Here is a 25,448-nt window from a genome sequence, read left to right as displayed (position 1 = left end):
ATGCCGGTAATCCCAGCAGTTTGGGAGGCCAGGGCAGGGGGATTGCTTGAGGCCAAGGGTTTCAGACCAGCCTGAACAACACAGGGAGACCTCATCTCAACAAAAAAGTGAAAAAAAAAAAATAGTTGAGTGTGGTGGCCAGGAGTTTGAGGCTACAGTGATCTATGATCATGGTACTGTACTCCAGCCTGGGTAAACAGAGCAAGATCTTGCCTCTAAAAAAATAAAATAAAATTTCAAATGAATAAATTCTATAGCTTTAAAGGACATAATAATATATTTAGTGGTAAATTAATCTGAACAGTGGAGCAAAATGATATGATCTCTGTAACTTTATGTGTATACTAAAACAAAATGGTATAGGAAGATTTGCCTTTACAATTAAACAACGGATTACCTGTTCTTAGAAGTATGATTTATGTTACATGAAACAAGCTTTTTAATCTAAGCAACCCCCTGACTGGAGCAGAGTGGATTTCTGGGGGATCTAAAGTGCTTCTCCGTCAGCCCCTGTGCCCCCAACTCCCTAGTTAACCATCTACCTGTCAGCCTCACTAAACCACCTCTTTCCATTCTCCCCACGTTCTCCAGAGACTTTTCATTCACAAATCATTTTTAGAGAAAATACAACATGCATGAAATGATTATGAAGAAATTGGCTTTTTAAAATCAACATTCAAAACTTAAAAACACACTAAGTTCTACTCAGAAGCCATCCTGAGAGACCTTTATTGCAATGATTACTCAACATGTTTTCGACACTACTCCAGAGCCAGCAACGTGCTCCTTAGGATGACATTAGCTATAGGACATCTTCCTCTCTAAAGGGGACAGTTCAATTCAGAAAGCAGATAAAAATTCTTCAGAGCAGCACTTGGAGTGGGGTGGGGATGGACAAAAAACAAGGTTGACGATTAAGTAATAAGACTGGCTTCTCTCATGGCAAGTAAACACATTCTCCGTGGAAAAGCCTAGTTTCGAAGTCTGGCAAGAGGATCTTGTAAGGAACCCCACTTCCATGGATGTCATTCCAGTGCATGGCTGAAGGGCGCCATCTGATTATAGCTATTCCATATATAGAGTATCCAGCTCATTCTTCCTTGTAGGGACAGAAATCAGAGTCACAAGCAAGGATAGCAGAACCAAAATGCATTTATGCAGAGAAGACAGAAAGAGATTCCCCTGTGCCCAATAAATAGTGTTAGTCTTGATTCCTTCCACATTTAGACACTGAGATTCAGGAGGGTTAAATGATATGAACAAATTCACATCAATGTGGCACAACGAGTCTCCGGCATATGTACCTGCCCAACCACACCCCACCCTTGAAAAGGGTGAAGGTGCACCTTTGGCTGAGATTTTCTTAGACATCCAATTTTTCACTCCCTGAGCACAGACAGTGGGCTTTCTATGTCTTTATGATTTATCTTTCTTTTTTATGACTTACATTAGCGTATATGCAACATGAAAGGTAGGGTTTTGAATGTTCCATGTGGCAGGACAGGCTACATGCTGGGTACATGTGATAGGCAAAGATACACCCCATCATTCTTTATCAAGCACAGAGGAAGGCCTATTTCTCATCACTGCTGTGGACCAGAACACAGCAGTGACCGGCTGTGAGGGAGAACAGCAAGGAGAAGAGGAGGAATACGAGATTTAGCATTCTTCACTTGATTTGACACAGCTATTAATCTCTCCGAGGGCAAGAACAGGGTCTTCCAAGGTCATCGTGTTTCTCTTTCTCCCACCACGCTCTCCACCATACCTCCATGCGCTCTGTAGGCATTTAGCAAATGCTGAAGGAACCAAGAAGAAATCTCAAATGACACCCCAGGTTCCACTTATCAAAGGTCAATGGCTATTGTTGCTCATTCAGTAAAGATACCAAACAATTTCTTCCAGAAAATGACTGTGATTTATGCGAAGAAACGCGATTGTTAAAAGGCAGATTATTTTTATTTCAGCACTTGATCCTCTGGTAAGTACTGCAGTTTCCATTCTGCTGCTGACAATTTTGAAACAGAGACAGGTGATTTATTATACACACTGCACTGGAAACTTGCTTAAACTTAGAGATGCTTCCAGCGTTTCTGAGCAAAGAACTATTTTGACATGTGCTTCTTCAAAATACAGAAATTTTTAAAGTAATCTCATGCAATGAATAACTCTAGTTTAGCTGTAACTGGAGTTTAAAGCAATTTATAAGGTGAACTATCAAAAACCTCTTTTCTGATTTATTATATTCAGCATTCACTGATATAAAAAAGGAAAACGACATGTGGATGTGTGTATTTTTAAAAGCCATAACTCATGAAGACACTTCTACACTCAATTTCTCAGAGGAACGAACTCCCAAACAATTCTGGAGAGTACAGACAGCTGAGCTCTGAGGTATGGTATGCACATTAGATCAGATAATGTATGTAAAATGCTTAGCATAGTTTGTGATTGAGCAAATCTTTTTCATACGTAGTAACCATACACTTACTGTACTTATTTACATACAGGATGAGGAGGCTAGGCTAGAGGATGTCTCAGATCTCCTCCCGGTGGCCCAACACAAAGAGTATGTCTTGGAGTCAGGGACATCTAAGTTTAAATCTCAGCTCTACCAGTTACCACTTGGGTAAACTTCCTAAATTCTAATTGTCTCTTCCATAAAATCACTAGCTACCTCACACGATAATTACTTGAATTAAATGAAACAATAATATACAAAGAGCTAAGGGGTTCGCTTTGCACGAAGCAGAGACACAACCTAAGGTGTTCTTTGCTTAGGTGCTTCTCACCTCCTTCTTCCCAGCCTGTCTCTGTCATGTCTCTTTCCTTCAAGAGAGGAAGGAGTGAGAGAGAAAGTCAAAAGGACTGACACAAAAAGAAAAGATTAAAATTAGTCCTCAGAAGAAAAGGAGGAAAAAGTCTCTTGAGATCTGCGGTATTTCCCAGGGCAAATTCTCAATCAACAGAAACCTCTGGGGACAACACTATGAACACTGAGTTGCTTCTTTTCATTCCTTGTATTACTAAACACAATGACTCAACAATGATAAACAAAATGCTTTGTTTTACTTTACAGCTATAAAGTCAAAATCCATGTCTAAAACAATTTGTGAATATTTTCTGCTTGAATTAGGGTATAAAATCAAACCAAAGACAGTCCCCATTAATTAATTAATTAATTTCAGAATATTACAGGGGCACAGACGCTTTGGTTACATAAATTGTCTTTGCACAGCCCCAGTCAGAGCTACAAGTGTGCCCAATCCCAAGACAGCATGCACTGCACCTTTTAAGTGTGAATTTAGCCCTCCTCTTCTCCCTACTGGAATTGATAAATAAATTCGGCAAAGTCTGAGGTTATAAAATCAATGTACACAAATCAGTACCATTCCCAAATGCCAACAACAGTCAAGCTGAGAACCAAATTAAAGACTCAATACGTTTCACAATAGTAACAAAGAAAATAAAATACCTAGAAATATATTTAACTAAGGAGGTGAAAGACCTCTACAGAGAGAACAATGAAACACTGAGGAAGGAAATAGCAGAGGAGGTAAACAGATAGAAAACAATACCATGCTCATGGATTGGCAGAATCAACATTGGTAAAATGTCTATACTACCCAAAGTGATCTACAGATTCAATGTAATCCCTATTAAAATACCAAAATCATTTTTTGCAAATCTAGAAAAAATAATTCTATACTTCATATGGAAACAGAGAAGACCTCCTATAGCCAAAGCAACCTTAAACAAAAAGAACAAAGTGGGAGGCATCAATTTACCAGACTTCAAGCTATACTACAAGGCTATAGTAACCAAAACAGCATGATACTGGCACAAGACCAGAGACATAGACCAATGGAATAGGACTGAGAACCCAGATATAAGATTTTTGACAAAGCAGACAAAAACATACACTTGGGGAAAGAACTCCTAATCAATAAATGCTGCTGGAAAAATTGGATAATCACATATAAAGGACTGAAACAGGATCCACACCTCTCACCCCTCACAAAAATCAATTCACGATGGATAACAGACTTAAACCTAAGGTATGAAACTGTAAGAATTCTAGAAGGAAATGTTGGGAAAACTCTTATGGACATTGGCCTAGGCAAAGAATTTATGAAGAAGATCCCAAAAGCAATCACAGCAACAACAAAAATAAACAAATGGGACCTGGTCTCTGTTTTTTAAAACAGCCAAGAAAATTAGGACAAGTCCCAGAATAGTAAAATCAAGCATAAAAGAAATCAGACCATAGGAGCAAGACTCCAAAGAAATTAAAATTGAATCATGATTTGTAATAACAGTATTTTATATCTGAGCTACTTGGGACAAGGGCTGCCAGGGCCACCATTTCCTGTCATGGCTAATACAAAGCAAGTACATTCAAGATGATAAAACATCGAAAATTAAAAATTTATGGTGTCAACGTTGATTTCGTTGAAATTTGGTATCTTCATATTACACTAAAGAATGACTTTTGTTGTTTCATTTCATTTTTATTAAAGATTTTTTATTTGGATTAATAATTGCAATGCTGTTTAGGGAGGCCGAGTGACAATAATAGAGGGAGTAAAAATGGCTAAGAAGAAAAGTGGCACAACTGCCCAAGAAAACAAAAGATTTTCTATTTTTTTCACAGTTTGCAAACCAGTAAAACATGGAAAATAAAATATTTTGGTGGCATTAAATGACAAAGCATTAATCAACATCATTGTTACATTTCAGGCTTTAAAAAATTTATTTCCAACAATAAAAAGAAATTTTAGCCCATGTTGGTGGTGATTTATATGAACTGTATAGAATGTTGAATAATAAAATTAAGTTTTTCTAGATAAGACTTTGAAGTTTAGCCAAGAAAAATGATGCAGCTTAATGCCATTGGAAATAGGCAGTCGGATCTGAATTACCTGCACGAGTCTGATGACAGGTCACCAGCACAAGCCAAGTCACACATTCAAAAACATAAGTGCAGAAATGATGTAAGTATCTAAATCAAATTTGGGTCACATAAGCATTACCTGGGAAGCTTTTCTTTTTTTTCTTTTTTTAAAAATACTGATTCTTTATCTCCACCTTGAAGAATTAAATCAGGATTTCTAAAGATGAAGCCTAGGGAATGAAGATTCTCATGTGGCCCAAATTTGAGGTGCGTTCATTCAAGCAACCTCCCCTTTTTCTTCAAAATAGCATTAAGGATTGGTTGTACAGACCATTCTTCTACACTGGGGAAGAAGGCTGAGTATACAACCCTCATTTTTTATTTCATCTGTGTGGCTACAAGCTATAAATCAGTGATTTCTGTCCTGACAGATCACGGCTGCCAAATCCTTATTACCATCTACTCTGCCTAAAGTGCTTTGTCGTCATAAGCAGGATTTCTGTTTACACTGCCCAGTGGGAACTTAAAAAAAGGAAAGACTTGAAAGACAAATTATCTCCCTGCTTGAAGAAAAGTAGAAGCCAAAAAAACCTCACCAAAAGAGCTCCAACTGCAAGTCTAAAGACTGGGTGGGCAAGACATGGGGGAGTTTATAGTAATTTTTTGTTTGAAGAGCTGTATTGTATCTAGATCATCTGAAACATGAGGTCAGTATAACCTTACACAAAAATCAATTCCAGATGGATAAAAAATTTAAATGAAAACATAAAATAATTAAAATATGTGGGCAAATATTTTTCTAATCTTCGGGTAGGGAAAGCCTCTCTAAATATATCATGAAAATAAGAAACTATAAAAAATTGAAGATTTTGACTATATAAAAATTTAAATCTGTACAGCAAAAGCAATCATAAATAAAGTTAAAAGACATATAGTAGCTCTAGGAAAAATATATTTTCTAATATTTTTCACAAGCAAAAAGAAAATATCATTATATATAAAGAGTTTTTACAAGTCAATGAGAAAAAAAACTAGATTCCCTCAAAGAAAAATACACTAAAGACACAAGTATAAAGAAGTTTAGATAATCAGTAAAAATGTGAAAGATGTTCAACCTCACTAAAAAGAAAAAAAATCAAAGAACTTTGAATTGAATAAGAATCAGCCATCATTTTCCAACCCACAGAATGACAAAAATGAGGATATAGGACAAAATTCTGTTTTTTCAAGAGTGTGGGCACGTGGGCTTCTTGTCCATTACTGGTAGAAGTATAAACTGGTATAACCTTTATAAATATCAAATATCAACAAATAAAATAGCATATCCTGCAATCATTCTGCTAGGAATTTTCCCAAAGGAAGTACTCATAAAGAATGAAAATGTAATTAATCACTATAGTATTGTTTATAAAGGAGAAAACCGGGAAAAATTGAAAGTCCACTGAGAGGGTGTCTGTTAAGTAAATTACAGCACATACATCATGTGTATAAATAGATGTAATCATTAAAATTATGTTAAAGATTCACAGTGAAGTGGAAATACTAGTGTGATGAAACAGCATGTATATGATCTCATGTATGTACAATTCCATACATCAATTTTCTGGGTACACATTAATGGCAAAATGTACGGAAAGATGTTTATGAAAATGGTAATAATGATTATTTCTGGGTGATGGGCTTACGGGCAAAATTACTATCTACAAAATTTTTTTGGATTGTTGAAATTTTCTATAATACACAATTATATCTCATTTTCAGAATACTTTCTAACCAAATGCAAAATAATTTATAACTTAGCATCATTTGGAACCCCCCCAACCCTGCTCAAATCACTATCACTTTCTGATCAAGAAAATAGAGTTGACAAAGGTCTTTCAAATAAAAAAAAAAACCAAATGCAAATTACTTAACTTCTATCAAACAGATCTAATTCAGAAGTTGTACACGAAGTAAAGCACATTATTTAAAGTTAAATTTCCTTCCTGGAAGAAAGAATAGCCAATAAACTTTAGCAGCAACTAAGCAATGCAGAATCCTTACTTTGTCACTAGGCTTATTTATTTTTGCCTACTAAAACAACCAAATTGTATCATTCCAACAGACCATCCCTACCTAACTTTTGAGACTGGAATATGTTTCTAGTGTAGATTAATATGTAACCTTATATTTCCACTTCAAGGAGGAAATTTTGGTGCCAAAGTGCAACACTCAGGTAAACTGAAATTATTGTAGAGTTCTCAACAAAGTAATTATCAATTTGCTTTAATCTTGCTGTTATCAGTTAAACATAAGCTTTGAAAAGATGTGTCTATCTTATGAAGGAATATCACATGTGAATAAGAAATGATACATTTCCAGCTTAAGCAGATTGATTAAATATTCTCAGCACAGCAGTATGTTAAAATAAAGTCTTAAATTTGGAGATGCAAGTTATAAATGTTCCTTATTATGAGACAAGTTCCCTTAAAATGAGCTCTGTTAGGCTCCATAAATACCACAAAATTCACAGAATTCTAAAAATCTTACTGTATTCTTTTGCTAAAAGGTTTGTGAAAATAGGATTATATTTACTCCTGGAAAAAAATTAAAATTACTTTCTTCACTCAGTCCTCACTCTAGACTGTGCTTAGTCATTCAAAATCAAGAATGTAGACTTAAATTAAAATACTTTTCTGTATTCCATAAAGCTAAGAAGAACAATTTTTAAATAACACAAGACTTGCCACAAAGTATCAAAAAAGTATTCCTTCTACCAGTATCTTGTCCATAGACTAAGTGATCCATAAATATTTATTGATTTAGTTTGATATCAAGGTTCTATTCTGACAGTTCTTTGAATGAAAAACCCCTAACAGTGATAAATTCTGGTGAAATATATTTATACGTTGACATTTAAAAATTTAATTAGAAGTATTTAAATGAATAGACCAGCATACTTGTTTAGCAACCAAGAATATAAATGCAGTTGGTTCTCTGTATCAGGGCCTTCCTGCATCTACAGATTGAAACAACTGCAGATCAAAAATGTTGGGGGGAAAAAAACAACAAAAAATAACAAAACAACAATTAAAAAATAAAATTAAAAACACAGTATAACAAGTATTTACATGGCATTTACATTGTATTATGTATTATAAGTAACCTAGAGATTATTATACAGGAGAATGTGTGTAGGTTATACACAAATACTACACCATTTTATATAAGGGACTTGAGCATCTGTGGATTTTGCTATCCATAAGGGGTGGAGGTGGGGGCTCCTGAAACCAATCCCCCACTAATACTGAGGGATGACTCCACAATGCAGTGAGTTGGCACGCGTGGTTACAGAGAGTTTAGTTGCTAACGGGACATATTTTTAGGATGGCGAGACTGAAAAGCCTTTGTTTACTTGACAATATGGCAAGGAGACCAGAGCATTACGGTGGGACTTATAAAAAGGATAATAAGGATATTGCACAAGTCCCAGACTTCAGAGAGCTTAGGCTCTAGTCCTTCATTGCTGAGCTCTAAGAACAGGAAATAGTCACAAGTCAGGGTTGGATCCTAGAAGAAAGTAAGGTCGACTCTTGGCAAAGTGGTTCGATTGCTCCCTGAAGCCCAAGCCAAATTTTAATTGCCCACACATAACAAGAAATCCATGAATACCCACTCTGTAAGCCCCAGAGTCCTCTCAGAGCAGGCCTGGTGGGCAAAATGTGTACGCCAAATTGGGGAATTCACGCAATCATCTATGTTGGAATCACGATTTGATTATACTTGGAGCCATCGTAGCCTCATCTGTTTTATTTTGAACATAGTTTCCTGGGAAATGATCTATATGGCTCCTACGATCATCTGTTTCCAATGAGATATATATGTATATATGTATAATTATATATGTTTACATATGTGTGTGTGTGTGTATATATATACATATATATTTCAGCTCTAAAATAGATGCTTAAATGTAAATGTCTTCAAGCAGGCAAGACCTCCTGAACAGAAGCTGGCAGAAGAGTTTGCTTAGACAACAGCCGTGCAGTGACTCATCTGTGTTTTCACAACATGTTTCTACCCAGCACCCATGTCTATTTGTAGCCCGACAATAAAGGCCCTATGTGAGCCATCTCTGAGCTGCCTGCCTTTAAAAGCAAGGACACTGTTCTCAGTTGACTCATTTAAGCTGTCTGTGCTTTTGAGAATAACCCACTGCCACATTTATGAAGCCGTGTGACACAACCGCAGATTATTTCAGGCTTTGGCAATGCTTTACTGCTTAGTCTTGGTCTAGAAAACCAAGTGAAGCCAGAGGACTTCGTCCCCTAAATAAGCCCACTGCGCACCACTACTGTTACCTCTCGAGGGCACCGAAAAGACTGTTTTCATCAGCATCCACTGTAGCTGGGATTCAAAATTAGAATTCTAATCTATCTTGCTCACCTATCTTTATCCCCAGTGCTTAAAACAGAGCTGAACGCACAGTAGACACTCCATAAACACTTGCAAAGGAATGAAACCACCTCTGACATAGACCTGTGAAATGACCTGGGCCTTAGTACCAAATCCATGAAATATTTGCTTGTCCTGATACCAAGTCAAGAAGACTTCCCCTGCCAGAAAATCAAAATGTTTTTATGGCAAAGTACATATTCCTTCAGGCATGAGATACTCTCCTACATATTAAACCACCTTACTCCCTAGTCCTTAAATTAAGATAAAACTTTTGGTTGAATTTCAGTTCAACAAATATATATTAACAGTCACTAATTTTCCATCTCTCTTTTTCATTGCTTTTACCACCCACTGTGACTTCCAGAAGTACGAAGTACCAAATTGTAGTCTAGGAAGAAGGCTTCACTGATATATTTTTTTTTTAAAGGAAAAAGGCTTCAGAAGGGAGAGAAAAATGGGGGAGAGAAAGTGTTTTCATTCGCAGAAACCTTTCAAACAGTGCATTCACAATTTCAGTGATAGTATCAATGGCGGTCATGAAGTCTATTCATATAATTAATAATCAGATTATATCAGGAAAATACCCTCATAAGTTTGAAAGTCAACTTCTAGGAGTAACAAGCAGCAAATGGTCATTTTAGTTGGCTACTTAACAGCCTGAAACATTGAAAGCATTTAAGTCTTTAGAATCCAGAAAATAGATAATTCCAGCAAGGCCTTTCCCAGGTCATATAACACAGAGGAGAAAAATAGCTGTTAACTACATAGGTTATGTATGTTACACAATAGAGTCCTCTACTTTCCCCAAAACTCACTCATATAGAAGTTAATTCCCCTAGGAAGGACCAAAACGGACTTGAACAGACTTCTTTCCTAGTCTCAGATGCAGTATTCTAAAGCCAAGTCTTACGAGGTTGCAAAGGGATGGTAATTCAATTCAAAAAGGCAATAAACTAACACACAGGAAGTGTGTTTATGTCCCAATGTCAATGAGAAGAATGTCCATCAAAAAAAAAGTTTAAAACATATCTGCACAAGAAAGTCTCTACACATTCTGACAGAGAGAAGACAGTTTTGGTCTTACCACCCTTTTAAAATCACAGCTCGCTTTAATTTTCTTAACACGGGGTTGCCTGTATTACCTTCCTCTAGCTGGCCACAGGGTGCAGCCCTGGTGCTCTCTTCTCTGCGTGTTTTCTTGAATGGTCTGCTTTAGTTATTCACTGTGCTGCCATTTAGATGAAGAAGAGCTGCCCAGCTTGGATATGTTACTGACATCACTGTTACAATTGAATTTATTCATTCTTGTCTTACGAATGAGGAAGTAACGGGAAAACACTCTCTTTGCGTACTTCATCACTGTGTCCTACCAGGCTTGCTTTCTACAGCCTGTGCTGCAGGTCTCTCACTGGTAACAGAGAGGTATGTGTTCTTTGCCCAGCGCAATGTTATTTTAAAAAAGATTAATCAATTGCCAATATTTCTAAATCACCAGATTTCACTAAGAATTTGAATTTTCAGCCTCTCTTCAAAAATCAGAAAATGAATACTGGGTCCACATTTGCATGGGAACAAATTATGCTGAGTGGCAACTGCCTCTTTCTGATGGTGCAGGAGCTCTTAGAAGTCATCACGGCCCTATGGTGTGAGGAAGCCCAAGCTGGCCATGGGGAAAGTCACGTGGCGAGGGCCAGAGCCCAGCTACTCCAGACGTCCAGGCTTAGGCACCAACTTTGAGTAAGGAAGCCGTTGTACGACTTCAACCTCTGAGGCCATCTGATGGCAAGTGTATGAGGGACCAAAAAGAGAACCACTCAGCTGAGCCCAGCAGCCACCAAAACCACGAAAGAGAGCAATAAAACGCTTACTTCTACGTTTTGGGTTAACACGCTACGCAGCAATAGATAAAGGTTAAAAAAGAAAAGAGCACTTAACAAACTACAATTGTATAAAGGGATTTCTGACTTTCTACTTGAGTCAACATACATGTTATAGTCTCCGATTTATTTTTGTATTCAGGCAAAAATCTAGAACATGAATGTACCCAGGAAAGAAAACAGAAGTAGAAGAAAAACAATCCTTTGGAATTAGCTGCATTTAAAAAAAAAAAAAGTTGGCTGGTAGAACTTATGAATGTCACATAGGTTAAACAATAATAAGTAGTAAAGTGGGAGGACAGAATTTGAAAAGGGCTTGAATCTGTTTCTTTTTGTAGAATATCAGCTTAATTCACTACTCTGCATCCATCACCTAGCATAATAACTATTTATTTTAATGACCGGATCAATTAAAAGTAGTTTTGTACATATTTTCCCGATTGGTTGAGGGAACCTAAAACATCTTTTATATCACTAAAACTTTAGCCATTATTGTTGCCATAGGAAAGCAAATACCACCTGCAAAGTAACCAACAAACTGCGGTTATAATTAATTGTGCAAGATAAGTCAAGCAAGAGTCCTTACAGCCTAATGAGAATCAGGTCCAGGTGTGGAAGAAACAACTCTCTGCATATATTCATTAAAGCCAAATTCTAACGGCAGACATGCAAATCCAATCTTGAGTAAATCACGCAATTGTTTGATGACTCTATATGCTCCCATGTAAAAGTAAGCTAATCGCACATTCCTGAAAAAAGTGTAATCACCCAGTTTAACAGAACATGGCCCGTATATTCAAGGTAGTGGAAGATCTAAACCTTGCACACTGCACAAAATTAAAGCAGCTGATATGCTTTTGCCCAGATAGAATTGTATATCCTCATTTCCTTCCCTTCTTTTCCCCACTTGTGACTCAAGCCAGATTTCATCGAGCTATTTTTGTAATTACTAAAATGCTGGAAATACAGCAGCAGGCCAGAAGCAAAGTAAAATGCAGCATCCAGCAAAAGAAAGAAAATCACGCTGAGTAACTGAAAGGCCATCTGCTCCGAGCCGAGCTGCAGGGGTGAGGAAGGCGATCTGGGCTGCACTATTTGTGTCCACCCCAGAACCATACCCACCTGCATGTTTTCAGTGGCGTCCCCAAGCAGTCCTCCAAAAGTGATGGCATTAGTTACGGTTGCCAGATAAATGAAGAGAATTGCCGAAAGAGCCTGAATATTCAGAGCGTCATAAAAATCGCTGGCAAAAAATGGTGCTTTCCTCTTTATGTCCTTGATTAGTCCACCACAGAACCTGGACAGGGAGAAGGCAAACATGACTACAGGGGAAAGAATTTATATTTGAAATGCTTGAATCAACGACAAGATACTACTTAATGTCTTAAAATAAAACCGGAAAACTATGAAGGAATAAATTTTCTTCTCCCTCTCTCTCTTTTGGTCACCAAATTAGGTGTTACATTCCCTAAAGACCAGCCAGTTGGTCTTTAGATGACAGTGAACTGTGCAGATAAATTAAAATCCGTCATCTCCTAAAGAAAAACATCCAAATATGCACACAGATCTTATAAGGCCCTTTATAACCTTGCTAGAGCGTGCTTTGCACCCTCATTCATTCATTCATTTACTCACTCATTCATTCATTCTTTCATCTCACAAATGCTTACGCCCACACTCGGGCACTATTCTGGGTGCTGAGGATGTAACAGTGGAAAACACAGGCCAAAGTGCCCCACCTTCATGGAGTTTACTCTGGGGGCAGAAGTGAGGGGTGGACAATGAACAAGATAAATAAGGAAAATGCATAAAATTAAACGGGGAAGAGGGTTATGCAATACCGGAGAAAAGGTGGTGGAAAACGTTTCGACAGGGTGGCCAGAACACGCCTCTGGGAAGGCGACTGTGGGGTAAGGACCTGCAGGAACTAAGGGAGGAAGGCATGCGGGTGCGTGACGGAAGCAGGTGCAAGCTGAGCCCAGGCCAAGCGTTAGCAGGTCGGCTGAGTGACTGATAGATCAGTCTGCTCACCCTCCCAACCAGACCTCACACCTCGGCCTTCCGCCTAGAATGTCCTCTTCCAAAGCTCAACAGTTCTCTGAAGTCTTGACCCTGCACTCGTAGTTCATATTTCCTGTCTGAGCTATCACACTGTATCAGCATTGTCTGTCTGTCTGTCTGGGCATCCACCAGGCAGTGCCCTGCTTTGGTTTTCTTAGCATATTCAGAGCTGTGCATGGCACTGGGTCTACTGCAGACACTCGACGCACTCAGGAAAGGTGAAACACGGAAGAATGAAATACAGTATATTAAATTAAAAAATTAAATCCCAGAACTCACGTCTGTAGAAAAAGAAAAGGATATTCCTAATGGACATAGTTTACAAAGAACCATTCAAAAAAGGGTGGGGGGTAAGGAAAGAATGTTTTATGTTCTCTATTCTTTAAGAATAAAAGGGAAATAGTTTCCTGTCAGTTTGGGAGAGAAACCCAAGTGGGTCATCAGGAGAAGGAAATAACTTCATTTCATTAAGATTCAACTGCATATTAAAATGACATACCTTTTTGTTTTCAAAAACCCTGGTTTTGAAAAGCTGCATCTTCACAAAATGAGTATCCCACTGAAAATTTTACTTAACCCAAAATACGACGAAAAACCTCATAGCGGAGAAGGAAGAATTATTGTGAAATTAGCTGAAGCAGCTGGGAAACCTGAATTCCCATCCGCCCAGCAGTGACCTGTGAGTTGCTCCTTTCTGAAGCACGTCACTCCTCACTTCTGAGCAAACGTACAGAAGAGATGGAATTGAGACAGCCGAGAGGGGGAGGCTGGCATGCTCATCAGTCCTCCTGCCGTCTCTCTGGGCCTCGGTCTGGCATCCCCTTCATCATTCCACCGCCGTCGCTGGCCGGAGTCCCATCCATACCCAGCACCCTGGCCACAGGCCCCCTATCCGCCCACCTCTGCCAGTGCTCTCCTGGAATTTCACCATTCTCCGTGAGGCCCCCTCTGATCGCTCTACCTAGAATCACAATACCATTCTCCCATCCCAAAAGTCCCGATTTCTGCCTTGATTTTCCTCATCAAACCATCGCCACATTTGCTTTATTTGCTCATTGTACGTCTCCCACCATTCCCGCAAGGACAGTGGGCTTTGTTTAATTCACCGCCATGTCCCCGACACCTGTGGCAAACAGGCACGAATGGACAAACCAGTGAATAAACTGCTGCTAGAAAGCTGGGGAGAAATTCAGTTCTAAGGACAGCCTCGTCACCAGCGCAAAAGGATCTGTGGGTTACCGTCCAGTTCGCTGCAGCTCCTCGCAATCCCCGTGGCCGCCTCCTCCGTGGCCTCCGTCGTGGGGTGTGTCCCCGTTCATCTGCACGTTCTCTCCACCCGAGTACATATTCTTTCTAAGAAGACAGCAGAGCCCAACGGTCTATTAGTTTACTTGCTCTATTGGCCCCTTAGCTGTATCCTGCCCCGGCTAATGGAAAGACGGAGTGAAATGGAGTAAGGTCATTATTTCTTCCTGCTATCCTGAGAGATAGTTCTGGAGGTGCTGTACAAGAGAACCAAGATAAATGATGACAAGGAAAGTTCAATGAACTGTGTATCTTATGACAGGGAAGCTCCTTCACCTGGGAAATAACAGGTTTCCAGACAATGGTTTCTCCTCAACTATTTCACCCCATTTCTTAACCTCATGAATCTAGAAGGACTTGACTTCAGCAAACTGATCTTTCCACATGTACAGGGCGTCCCCAAAACATCCCCAAAGAATGTCTGTGATTATCTTCCCATATCATAATCCAAGATCTCTAATTTATAATACAATAACTGAAGAACATCACAATATATGACATCTATTTTATAGTATCAAAGAAATGTGAAATCAAGGCATGTAAGTAATTCGTTTGAGAAAATACATCAAGTTAAATGAGAACCTGAAAATATTAGAGCGATAGCCCAACTTGACTTTCTTTAACAAAACCGCCTTTTCAGGGCTACCCCAGCAACTGAAAAGTCTCAACTGCATGATAATTTACCTTTTGTCAGACGATGGAAGACTCTTAGGAGGCTCTATCCTGATCGCTGGATCCCATTCCCCAGGCGGAAGGACAATGACTTCATCTAGGAACTCGTCGATGCCAGCGATCAGGTCATGCCTGTCTTTTGCTTTGTAAGCGATGTCATGGAACACCTAGAGAACAGTAGGGGATGTGCTGATCCACAAGAGAACTCTCCACAAGCCTCACACCATGTCAAGCCCAAAGAATGTAATCCGAAATCCACAGTGATTTTACCATAACCAGGCTTCCTTATTCCTACCATTCGGCCTGCCCGAAATATGTCGGTATTCAGATTATCATCTCAAAGAATAGAATTAGAGGCATAAGGAGACAGCTATGCTTTTTATGTGTTCTTTCCTGCCAATACTGCAAAGCAACATTGCTTTCCAGTTCCCGCTGGTGTGTGCCACTCCTGATATGGCTGCTCTGGAAGCCAGATGAAAACGGTCTGGAGAAACATACTGAAGAGTTATTCCCTGAGATGAAAACTCCTGGGACAATAAGTTGCTGATAATTCAAGAAGGAAAAGTTCAAGCTGAGTGTTAAGGCCAGGTTAAGACCCAAACGCTGCAGTTTTCAAACACACAAATAATGTGAGATATTAAAAAAAGAAAAATCTGAGTTGTATTGGCAGGACATAAAGCAAAGGGACATAAATAGGTGATCGTCTGTCTTTTAGCAAGGCAATAACTGAACCAGGCAAGGCATCAAATGCTTCATATCTTTTATACAGATCCCCCAAGAAGGAGGTTGCAAAATGTACACAATCCTTTTTGTCAGCCGTTCCTTTCTTCTTTTAGCTGAGCTGATGATCTAAAAGTTCTTTACACATAACCTAAGTTTTTCACACTTCATAAGTCAAATTCTTCGGTCTTCAGAAGGGAAGATGGCCCCTGTTCAACTCCCTTACCTATTCTTAAAGATTACTACTAAATCTCTTCTCCTGGAAAGAATTATTTAAAGCTATCGACTAAGTGACATTTAACAGTCTAAGCGTAGTGGGGTTGAGGGGAGGGTGACACTAAACGCCAGCACATCATCTGTGGCAGACACAGCCATCCTCAAACCTTATTTTCTCTTGCTATTTGCCACTACAGAGGCTGAAAAGTCAGCGATTTCCCAGCCAACACTGCAGATAAAGATTAACAGTTGCAACCAATGACATAAGAAAAAGCTATCTAAGAAAGCTTTAGAATATCTGCTAAAAGAGACAGATACAGCCAGCATTACCCCGTCCTTCTTCCTACCCTGAATGCAGATGAGATGACTGGAGGTGATTGTAGGCAATGCTGTTTTACCATATTGACAGGAAAAAACATGCCATCTTAAGACCATAAAGCAAGAGCCTTAGCTCTTGATCTATTATTAAGCAGTTAAGTGATACCAACCCCAACAACTATCAACCTCCAAACTTCCTATTACATGAGAAAAACAAATCCCACATTGTTTAATTCACTACAAGTCTGTTACTTGCAGCCTAAAGCATTCCTAGTTGATACATCTTAGGAGGAAGGATTTTAACGAGAAAGAAAAGAATTGGAAAAATACAACAACAAATAAATTAAACCACTGAGATGAGGGAAATAAATGTTCCCTTGAGGTGAAAAAACAGCATAGCCATGCTTCAATGCTCCCAGCTCCAGAATAAAGTAACCACTTGAAAATCACCACACAGAACTTCTATAACTAAGGAGAAAAGTACCCTATTCTCCAGTTAACACATGGAAAAACTGAAAAATCAAGCACTGAAGCAAAAGCAAAACATTTGGGGAAATAATAAATTATAATAGAAAGACACAAAAGCAGAAATTAATGCTCCTATATTCTAACAGTATTTCTCCTCCTATGGGACTAGTCTAGAGTTTGGTCATGTCTAAAATGCATACAACAACATTCTAGCTGTCCTGACAGTGAGGCCATAATTCCAAACTACCTGTACTAGATACTGTGCTGTAATGGTTGCTAATGCATTTTAGATATGTATCATTCCTTCTCACAAAATAAGTGAACATAAAAACATAAACCTAAGAAAAATGCACTATCCAATTTACAGTGCATTATTTTACAGAACCCAGCATTTCTGAAATAATATATGTACATTTGAATGCCCAGAGTTGATATATCAAACATTGTAGAAACAAAGTTTATGTTAATACAACGACCTTGATCTTTTTAAAGAGTATTTAACATATGTCAGTTTCAAGAACTGAAAATGTTTAGAAAAAGGAAGGAAAACATGTTTATTCCAGCACAGAGTGTAGAATCCAAAACAAAATGTATGCCTGACTTTTTGAAAACTGACTAGGAGTTAGCTCATTTGCCACAAATGACTGTACCTTATGTTAATAAGGAAGGCTGGTGACCACATAATTCTGATTGAATACATTGCGATGGCCAATCCACAGTATGAAAACAACCCAAGTTGGACATTCACAGAACCCCATCTTCCTGATTCCCTACCTCGTCGGACATCAAGGTGGCAATGGCTCTGCCAATCTCATGGTAGGACTTGGCCTTCCCCTTGGGACCTAAGAGAATGAACAAGAACCTAATGGAAAAGGAGAGAAGCAAAGGCTATAACAAACATTTCATCAAAGTCAACATTTATTTTAGTTCATAAAAAGGTTAGGTATAGTATTCATCCTGAAAATAAAGGCAATGTTCTTGATAATATGAAGGATACTCTTTCACGCTATGGTGAAACACAAATTGTTGTTCAGTTTATTTAGAGGCAAAAGAGAATTTAGCACTGAAACCTGAGAAGCTTCTTTGCTGAGCAGGAAGGGTGCATTTTATGCACTTTACGAGTCATTCAATCTTTCTTTTTTAAACTCTTTTCTCTCTCCATTTCTACTGACTTTCAGAATCTTTGGAGCAAACCCATTAAGCACAATAACTAGAAAGACTTAGCACATCTTCACATTTCTCCAACTTGCCCTCACTCGGTATCAGCAGTGACAAATGATCCTCTCCATACTTTTAAGAAATGTTTTCACCCAGAGGTGATTGGGAGTCAGCAAAAACCAAGTGCTCTATAAGTAAGCCACGTGGTGACAGCCAAAGGAAGGAAAGAGAAATATAAGAGAAATTCAGAATAAAGCATCATTCATAGGTAGTGAAAATTCTTCTGTGGGTTTCTATTTCCAAACATTTCTGTTTCCAAACATTTTTTCTCCATAATGCACAAAGTATTGCTCCATAGAAAACAGATTCTGAAACTTGCAATAATGAACTTATCCCCACTTAGTTTCACCTCTTATCAAGCTGGAAGGAATCCTCCGCTGATCACAAGGGCAGAGACACACATCTCCACTGGGGAGGAGGGAACCTGGTAAGTGAGTGAGTATGGAAAAACACACAAAAGGTGACACTAGATAAATCCCTGCCTTGATATCGGTCCTGTCTTACCTAAAGAGGGAGATAATGAGGACAATAAAAATGATACCATGTGTTTGCACAGCTTTTCAAAGCCTGCAACCCATTTCACATTCATCACCTTATTTCAGTTTCCATTCAACACTTTGCAATAAGGACGGGTGTCCTAGTCCCACTTAATGGTGAGGAAACTAAGGCTGAAGAAGGTTAATGGACAAGACCCAGGTCTGTGCCTAGCAAATGACAGAGAGCAGACAGGCCTTCTTACTTCCTATTATTTTCGCCACACAATTCTGCCTAATATTACCCACCCAATCAATATACCATGGTTGTGACTCAACAGAGAAAGGCTCTCCAACGACGACTTCCATAGGTCACTCTGGGAAAAGAATTTGTCGATTTCAAGCTAGGGACAAGAAATCTTAGGTAAGATTTCTATGGCACCAGAAATGGTTTAGCACTTTGCGTAGCAGAATTTTATTTTTCATTTATTTATTTCTATACCTCACTTTAAATTAAAAAAAAAAAAAAAGATTGACAGGAAGTACTCTACAAAATGTTAGAGTCTGTTCCAAAATGCCCTTGAATGTATAATTAGTTTTATTCACATAAAATCCAACCCAAAAGGGATAGAAAAAAACCCAGAAATTAGAATGTAAAAAGGTGTCTGCAAGTGTACTCGGATTTTATACCAGAATAACCATAAAACCATTTAGCACTTGATTGCTTAGAAACCAGTTCTAGAGTGAAGCGGCTCACTCACTTTCAAGTGTTATCATAGCAGATGAAACAGCAAAAGCAATCAGCAGGCACAAAAGTCTGTTCAAGTATGAAGGAAGTCGTTATTAGAATTGGATTTTAGTTCTTCTCTCAGTGAAGGTTCAATTGATAATACTTTAGAATCTTTCTTCCTTTGAGGCCAACCCCGAGTTATATACCTATAGTATCATAAAACGCTTCTTTATGACAGTAAAATGGATTTTTCTAAAGAAAGTGATCACTGATTTGAGTGCAACAAATGCCAAAAAATACTTTATCACTAAAGCAAAATATAAATCTCATTAAGAGACAGTAGTACTGGTCACATTTCCCAATTCCATTTGCCTGTCTACAAATGGCCAGCTGTCAAACGAGACAATAAGGTTGTAGTTTTGGGCAAAAAGGGCAAGATGCTGTGCCCTGAGGGAAAATAGCTACCACCTGGATCCTTTACTTAGCACATTGTTAAATAATGGATTTCTCTGGCTTCCAATGTGTATTATTTCAATGTATCTAAATATTAACTTTTCAGTAATGTCTCATATCCAAAACTTTCCCAGAACCTCTCTGTATCTTTTCCTACCTCTTCCTAGCACCTCCATCACGATTATAGCTTACAAATACACATTATGGAAATATATTTATCAACTGACATGAGTTAATTATCAGGTTGACTGTACGGGAACAAAGCCAAAATACTGTCTTGTTAGTGAGAAAAACACTCTCAGTCATTAATAGTCCTCAAGCATAAACTTTGGCAGACGATGATGGCTATTTCGAGAGCTGATAGAGTAATAGAGCTTCCAAGTTAAATCCTATGAGATAAGGGCATACGTTTTCAATAAAATATTTACTCTTTGGTCTCTGCTAAATAGCACCAACCAAAAATGAATGGAAGCAGCAGATCAAAGGTGTATATAACATATTATAGCAATAAATCCACTATACAAGAATTATATTGGTTCAGTAACCTAGATACAAAGGTAGTGTTCCTCTTTCCTGGGTAATATAATTTTAATTTTTTAAAAAAGAGGTTCCTTGATTAGTGGAATTATCACCAAGTGCCAAAGAGAAACAACATGGCGACCTATCAGATAGTTAAAATTTTCACATTACTCCAATCAGGAACAATTCAGTAAATCTAGCTCCTTAAAATCATCTCAAGACTTTCATTTGTAGGAGCAGAGACCCTTAAGAAGCTTCTAATACGGATTGCATTATTGAAACAAGATGAGAGATCTGAGAAAACTGAATACACCAAACAACCCAGCAAGTTGCAGTTCGCTCTGCCTGAAGCATGCTCTCTCCCCTTTAACCCTCCAAGAAGTGAAAGCTGCTGTGACTTTTATGATCGAAGTACATCCTGCCAAACTCAGCTTTTATAATGTACTGAAAAGTCCTTGCATGACCCAAGATGTTTTTTGTCAATGGACAGATGTTATTTTTAACCAGAAGCTTTTTCCTTTATTAACAAATTAGGGTAAACATCACATTTGTGTGGCTGAAAGGGCACAGCAATGTTGACAGCTCGGAAAAATTATTAATTTATGTTGCTGAGTTCTTTTTATTCACTCATAAACAGAAATAACTCAGAGTTAGAATTTTTAATAGTGCCTGGTTATCTCAAGCATCATCATGAGGCCTTTTTCTACTTTTGTGAGGTTTTTCATATAGTTAATTATGCCTGGGGAGGATGCATCTAGCATTCTCCACAACAAAAAGAAGTACTTACCAGATGATCCACGCCTGGAACCAATGGCCTATACTCATATTCACAAAATAGTTACAGGCAGAAAAAGACCATAATATCAGAAAAGAAGCCAGCTTTCCTAAACCACTCAATTTTTTCAGAAAGGATGTGTATCTCTCTCCTTGACACATCACAGCTATTTCTAGAATAAACTCAGCATGTACCAATCCTTTATTCCCTTCTCTCAAAACAAAAGTGCATCAAATAACCCATTATTCATCTTCAGCAGCTTTGGAAAATGTGCCTAAACTGTAGCTTCCACAGTGGATTTATGAGAACCACAAACCCATCGTAACCAACATGCAGTAAACAAGAGCTAGCAATTAAACTGTGAACATGACAAAATGGAACTCATGGGACTTCCATCCCAATCCCTCTAATATTTTTTTTTAATGGTTTTGATGATTAAGCACAAACTATTTCTTTTGGAGAAATAATCACTTATAATATAAAATATATGTTAACATACATTTTATGCTACTAAAAAGGTAAATACGCAAATTTTTAAAAGGACTAAAGCTTACAAATAACCATTTGTCTCAGGCATACAAATCAAGATCAGAAAAGGACAAACTAATATGGGTTTTTTAAATTATTCTTTGTGGGAGAATCCTAAAATATTTTATTCCAATCCATTTGAGGTATCTCCCTAGGCTCTTCCTAAAAGTCTGGCCTCAGAGTCAAAATTCTGCCGTTCTATTCCAAGCACTGACAGTGAATCTTCCCTTCACCTCCACCTCTCAACTGCAAAATGGTAGTAAGAATATTTCTCCTGTATAGCTCAAAAATACGAGGGAGTGGGGGCCTCTGTGGACAGATATAAGATGACAGCAAGAAAAGTGCTTGCAAGATGCTAGGAAAATCATAAACATTTCCCACCAAGGCACCAAGATCAAAGAGCAGCGTTTGTTTGCTCTCACATGAATGGCAAGAAGGGCCCCTACATAGACAGACATCCACCAGGTGACAGCTGTCCAGCTGCAAGCGGAGGCTAAAACAGATCAACCACAGCAAAACTTGTGAATTCTACACAAGAAAGGAGAGCTGCTAGAGGCACACCTACTAGAAGGTCCATGGTAGTAATGCTGTTTATTAGAAATACTAATAGTAATAATAGAAGCATAATTTTTTGCCACTTTTAAAAGGAATAATGCTCGTTAAAAGATGTGCACAGAAACAGACTTTTCAGGTCTGCCTGCAGCACAACAGAGTAGCGTGTACATTAAAGCACATCGTGGAATCCAGACGCAGCCTTTCACAGACTGCCACGTTCCTTGTGGGATTGCCTTTATTGGATTTCACAGGATGCAGCCATTGTAAATGTCCTCACGTTACTCACACACACAAAAAAGCTAATGAGACTCGCTGCCCGGTGACTACAGCTTGCACTGCTTTGGAGGATAGCAAATGGATAAAACTATTTCCTGGAAAAATGTTAACATGCAAGGATGTATTGTTCAGATTATTGCCCTGAAATAGTTTTATAACAGTACTGAATTACATTCCCTTGAATCGTTAGGCTCCTTTTGTTAATTCAAACGATGTTGTATTTCATCTCGAGACTAGCACTTCCCTCCAGTGCAGAAGAAAGGAAATGAGCCAGACAGGAGCAGATGATAAGCAGGACACAAAAATGGTCCTGATCTGCTATTCAGTGTATGCATATGATTGTTAAATAAAAGGCTCTTAAAATATTTTTTTTTGTAGCGTCTAAGGAAACATGGTAATAAAATGAAAAAGCAAGAGCAATTTTCTTTAATACTTCTCAGCACATTTTTTTTCTTTCGAGCCCCAGTAAAGTTAGTCCAAAAAGACATAAATAAAGCCATAGGGGCAGCTATTCAGCAGGTGATCGCACAGACAGAACTGTAAGGCTCTGCTGGGATGTTTTCAAGGAAAAAGCTCAGTTACAGAAAACACAAATCATGATAATACCGTTAATTGAATAAGCTACGATCATCTCCTTTCCCTGCTATTTGTCTAATGACTGCCTTATGTATCATTCCTCTTTTAAGGGTCTAAGATATATAAACATGGGCAAACAGTACCTGGTATGATCACGAAGGATGGCCTGTAATCTACCGATTGAGAGGTCTTAAGAAAATTTTCTCCTAATTTTCCTCCTAGCTGGGCTCAAAACAAACCTTGAGCCTGTGTTCACTGTCGGTTGCTTAATCATGCTCAGACCATCTGAGTTGAGGAGGATCCATAACCCTTCCTCATCACATGGGGAAACCTGAAGAAGAGGAAAAAGTCACCTTGCCCTGGGACCTGGGACCACACACACACACCCACCCACACACACACACACACACACACACACTCTCTCTATTCATATGATAATTTTCTGATGTCAACCTGATTACAAGTGTTTCTTGAAACTATTCTGCAGCACAAGTTTAAGTGAAACCTTAACTTCTATTCAACTCATTGCACTCTGTAAGTCAAACTTCCTAACTCTATGGAGCACAGCTCTAGAGGGAGATGAAGAGGATGACTTCTCAAGTATTGTGCAGTGTAATGAGTACATGATTGTCATAATATTGATATGCTTTTTTTTAAAATAAAAATGTATGTGGCATAATACAGCTAACAGTAACATATGCAAATTTAAGCGTACAGCTTAATGATTTTTACATATGCGTGTATATACATATATACATGCAGTTATGTATGAACCTACTACCAATTTTCTGATACAACATAGAGCAAATGACAACAACTATGAGCTCTGAACCGTTTATTAAAACTGTATGAACTTGGAAAAGTTACTTAAACTCTCAGATTCAGTTTCTTCATCTGTAAAGCTGGATAACTATGGTTTGTACTTTAAAATACTATTGTAAGGATTAAGCAGAATAATTCATAAGAAGAGACTAGTACATTGCCCCATAAATTATTATAATTTCTGCTATTATTACTATGTAAATGCCAAGTAATTTGACAGTATAAAAGTCAGAGTGAGCCATTACTTCAGGTTAAAGCTCTCGGATGTGCTTACACTGTATGTATCCTCGTTCTATTGATTTTCTAGCCTGAGAGGGAGGTTTCCCTACAAGCACATTGTAGACCCCAACAGGTGAGAGAACAGCTTACCTTGTGGGCACAGGGACCTCAGTCAGGGCGCCCAGCATGACGGCCTGCTGTAGCCGAACAAAGGCAATGAAAGGAGAATCCAGAAAGTCAACCTCCCCAACAAGCACGTTGGAAGCTTCTGCATCACGTGGGAGTTTTTTCATGAACTTGTTCTTCAGCTGCATGGGAAGGGCCAAGGAAACACAATTTATTTCCAGAGAGGGGAACAAAAAGAGACATCCCATGTATCACTCACAGGAAATTCCTTTATATAAATCTACATGCAACATGTTCTAGCTAGCCACTTTTATATTATGTTTAACCATTCTATTATAATAAACATTTATCTGCCCCTTGGATTCAAAAATATTGAGGCTATCGTCACATGGTTTACATATAAAACAATGTATAGTAAAACTCCATTCATTTATATATTCATTTATGCACTGAAAACTTATTGAGCGTCTACTATGAACCCTGCAATGATCTAAGCCTTATACAGGGATGGATAGACTAATTACACGCCCTCCTTAGGCTCACATTCCCACAGGGCAGAAACAAAATGTGATTTAAAGTAGTGGTAAGTACTAAAACAAAATAAAACAGGTAAGAAGGTACTATTTTAGACAGGGTGACCAGGGAAGGCCTCTAAAGAAATACATTTGACATCAGGGTAAGGGTACAAGCCAAGCAAAGATCTTGGCGAAGAACATTCTAGGCAAAGAAAATGGCAAATGCAAAGCCTTGGATACTGGAAGGAGCTTGACAGGAATAGTAAAAAGTCAAGTGTGGTGGAGGGTGAGGGAGAAAAAGAGAGAAAACAGCAGCAAATGAAGTTGCAGAGGTAAGTGGGGACCAGGTGGCAGGACCTGGAAGGCCACAATTAGGGGTTTTGGAAGTTTCAGGTGGGAGTTACCTACCAGAAGTCCAAGCAGAAAGGTAGAGCAGGAAAGCATACATTTGGGAGACCTTGCCAGGTAAACAATATGCGGGGCCCCGGGACAGACTGGCACAGTCCTGGGTGCGAGTGCAGGCAGAGAAGGGGGGCAGGATCTAAACGCCAGGCCGCTCTACCTTTTACAGGAATAGGAGAAGACATGGGTAGAGAACAGTGAAAAAGAGGAAGAAAACCAGGACTTCACCAACACCTGCGTGAAGAGTGAACTCAATAAAAGCGTATCAGCTGAGCCACAGGCTGCCGAGAGTT

The 25,448-nt window shown here is 38.6% G+C and overlaps 1 protein-coding gene across 1 annotated transcript in view; it reads right to left on the bottom strand.

Annotated features, from left to right (window-relative positions):
* Window positions 1-25,448, bottom strand: part of LOC105822803 (electrogenic sodium bicarbonate cotransporter 1-like) — a 146,246-nt gene that overhangs the window by 15,145 nt on the left and 105,653 nt on the right. The window contains exons 4-8 of the mRNA XM_012659832.1: window positions 24,263-24,420; window positions 17,743-17,830; window positions 15,259-15,413; window positions 14,509-14,622; window positions 12,331-12,505 (exon numbers count right to left, since the gene is read on the bottom strand). Coding sequence (XP_012515286.1) covers window positions 12,331-12,505; window positions 14,509-14,622; window positions 15,259-15,413; window positions 17,743-17,830; window positions 24,263-24,420 — 690 coding nt within the window. The remainder of the gene's footprint in view (window positions 1-12,330; window positions 12,506-14,508; window positions 14,623-15,258; window positions 15,414-17,742; window positions 17,831-24,262; window positions 24,421-25,448) is intronic.

This window comes from Propithecus coquereli, unplaced genomic scaffold, assembly GCF_000956105.1.
Source record: "Propithecus coquereli isolate 6110/MARCELLA unplaced genomic scaffold, Pcoq_1.0 Scaffold64, whole genome shotgun sequence".
Lineage (NCBI taxonomy): Eukaryota > Metazoa > Chordata > Mammalia > Primates > Indriidae > Propithecus > Propithecus coquereli.
The sequence above is the reverse complement of the archived record's forward strand: the minus strand, read 5'-3'. Positions and strand labels throughout refer to the sequence as shown.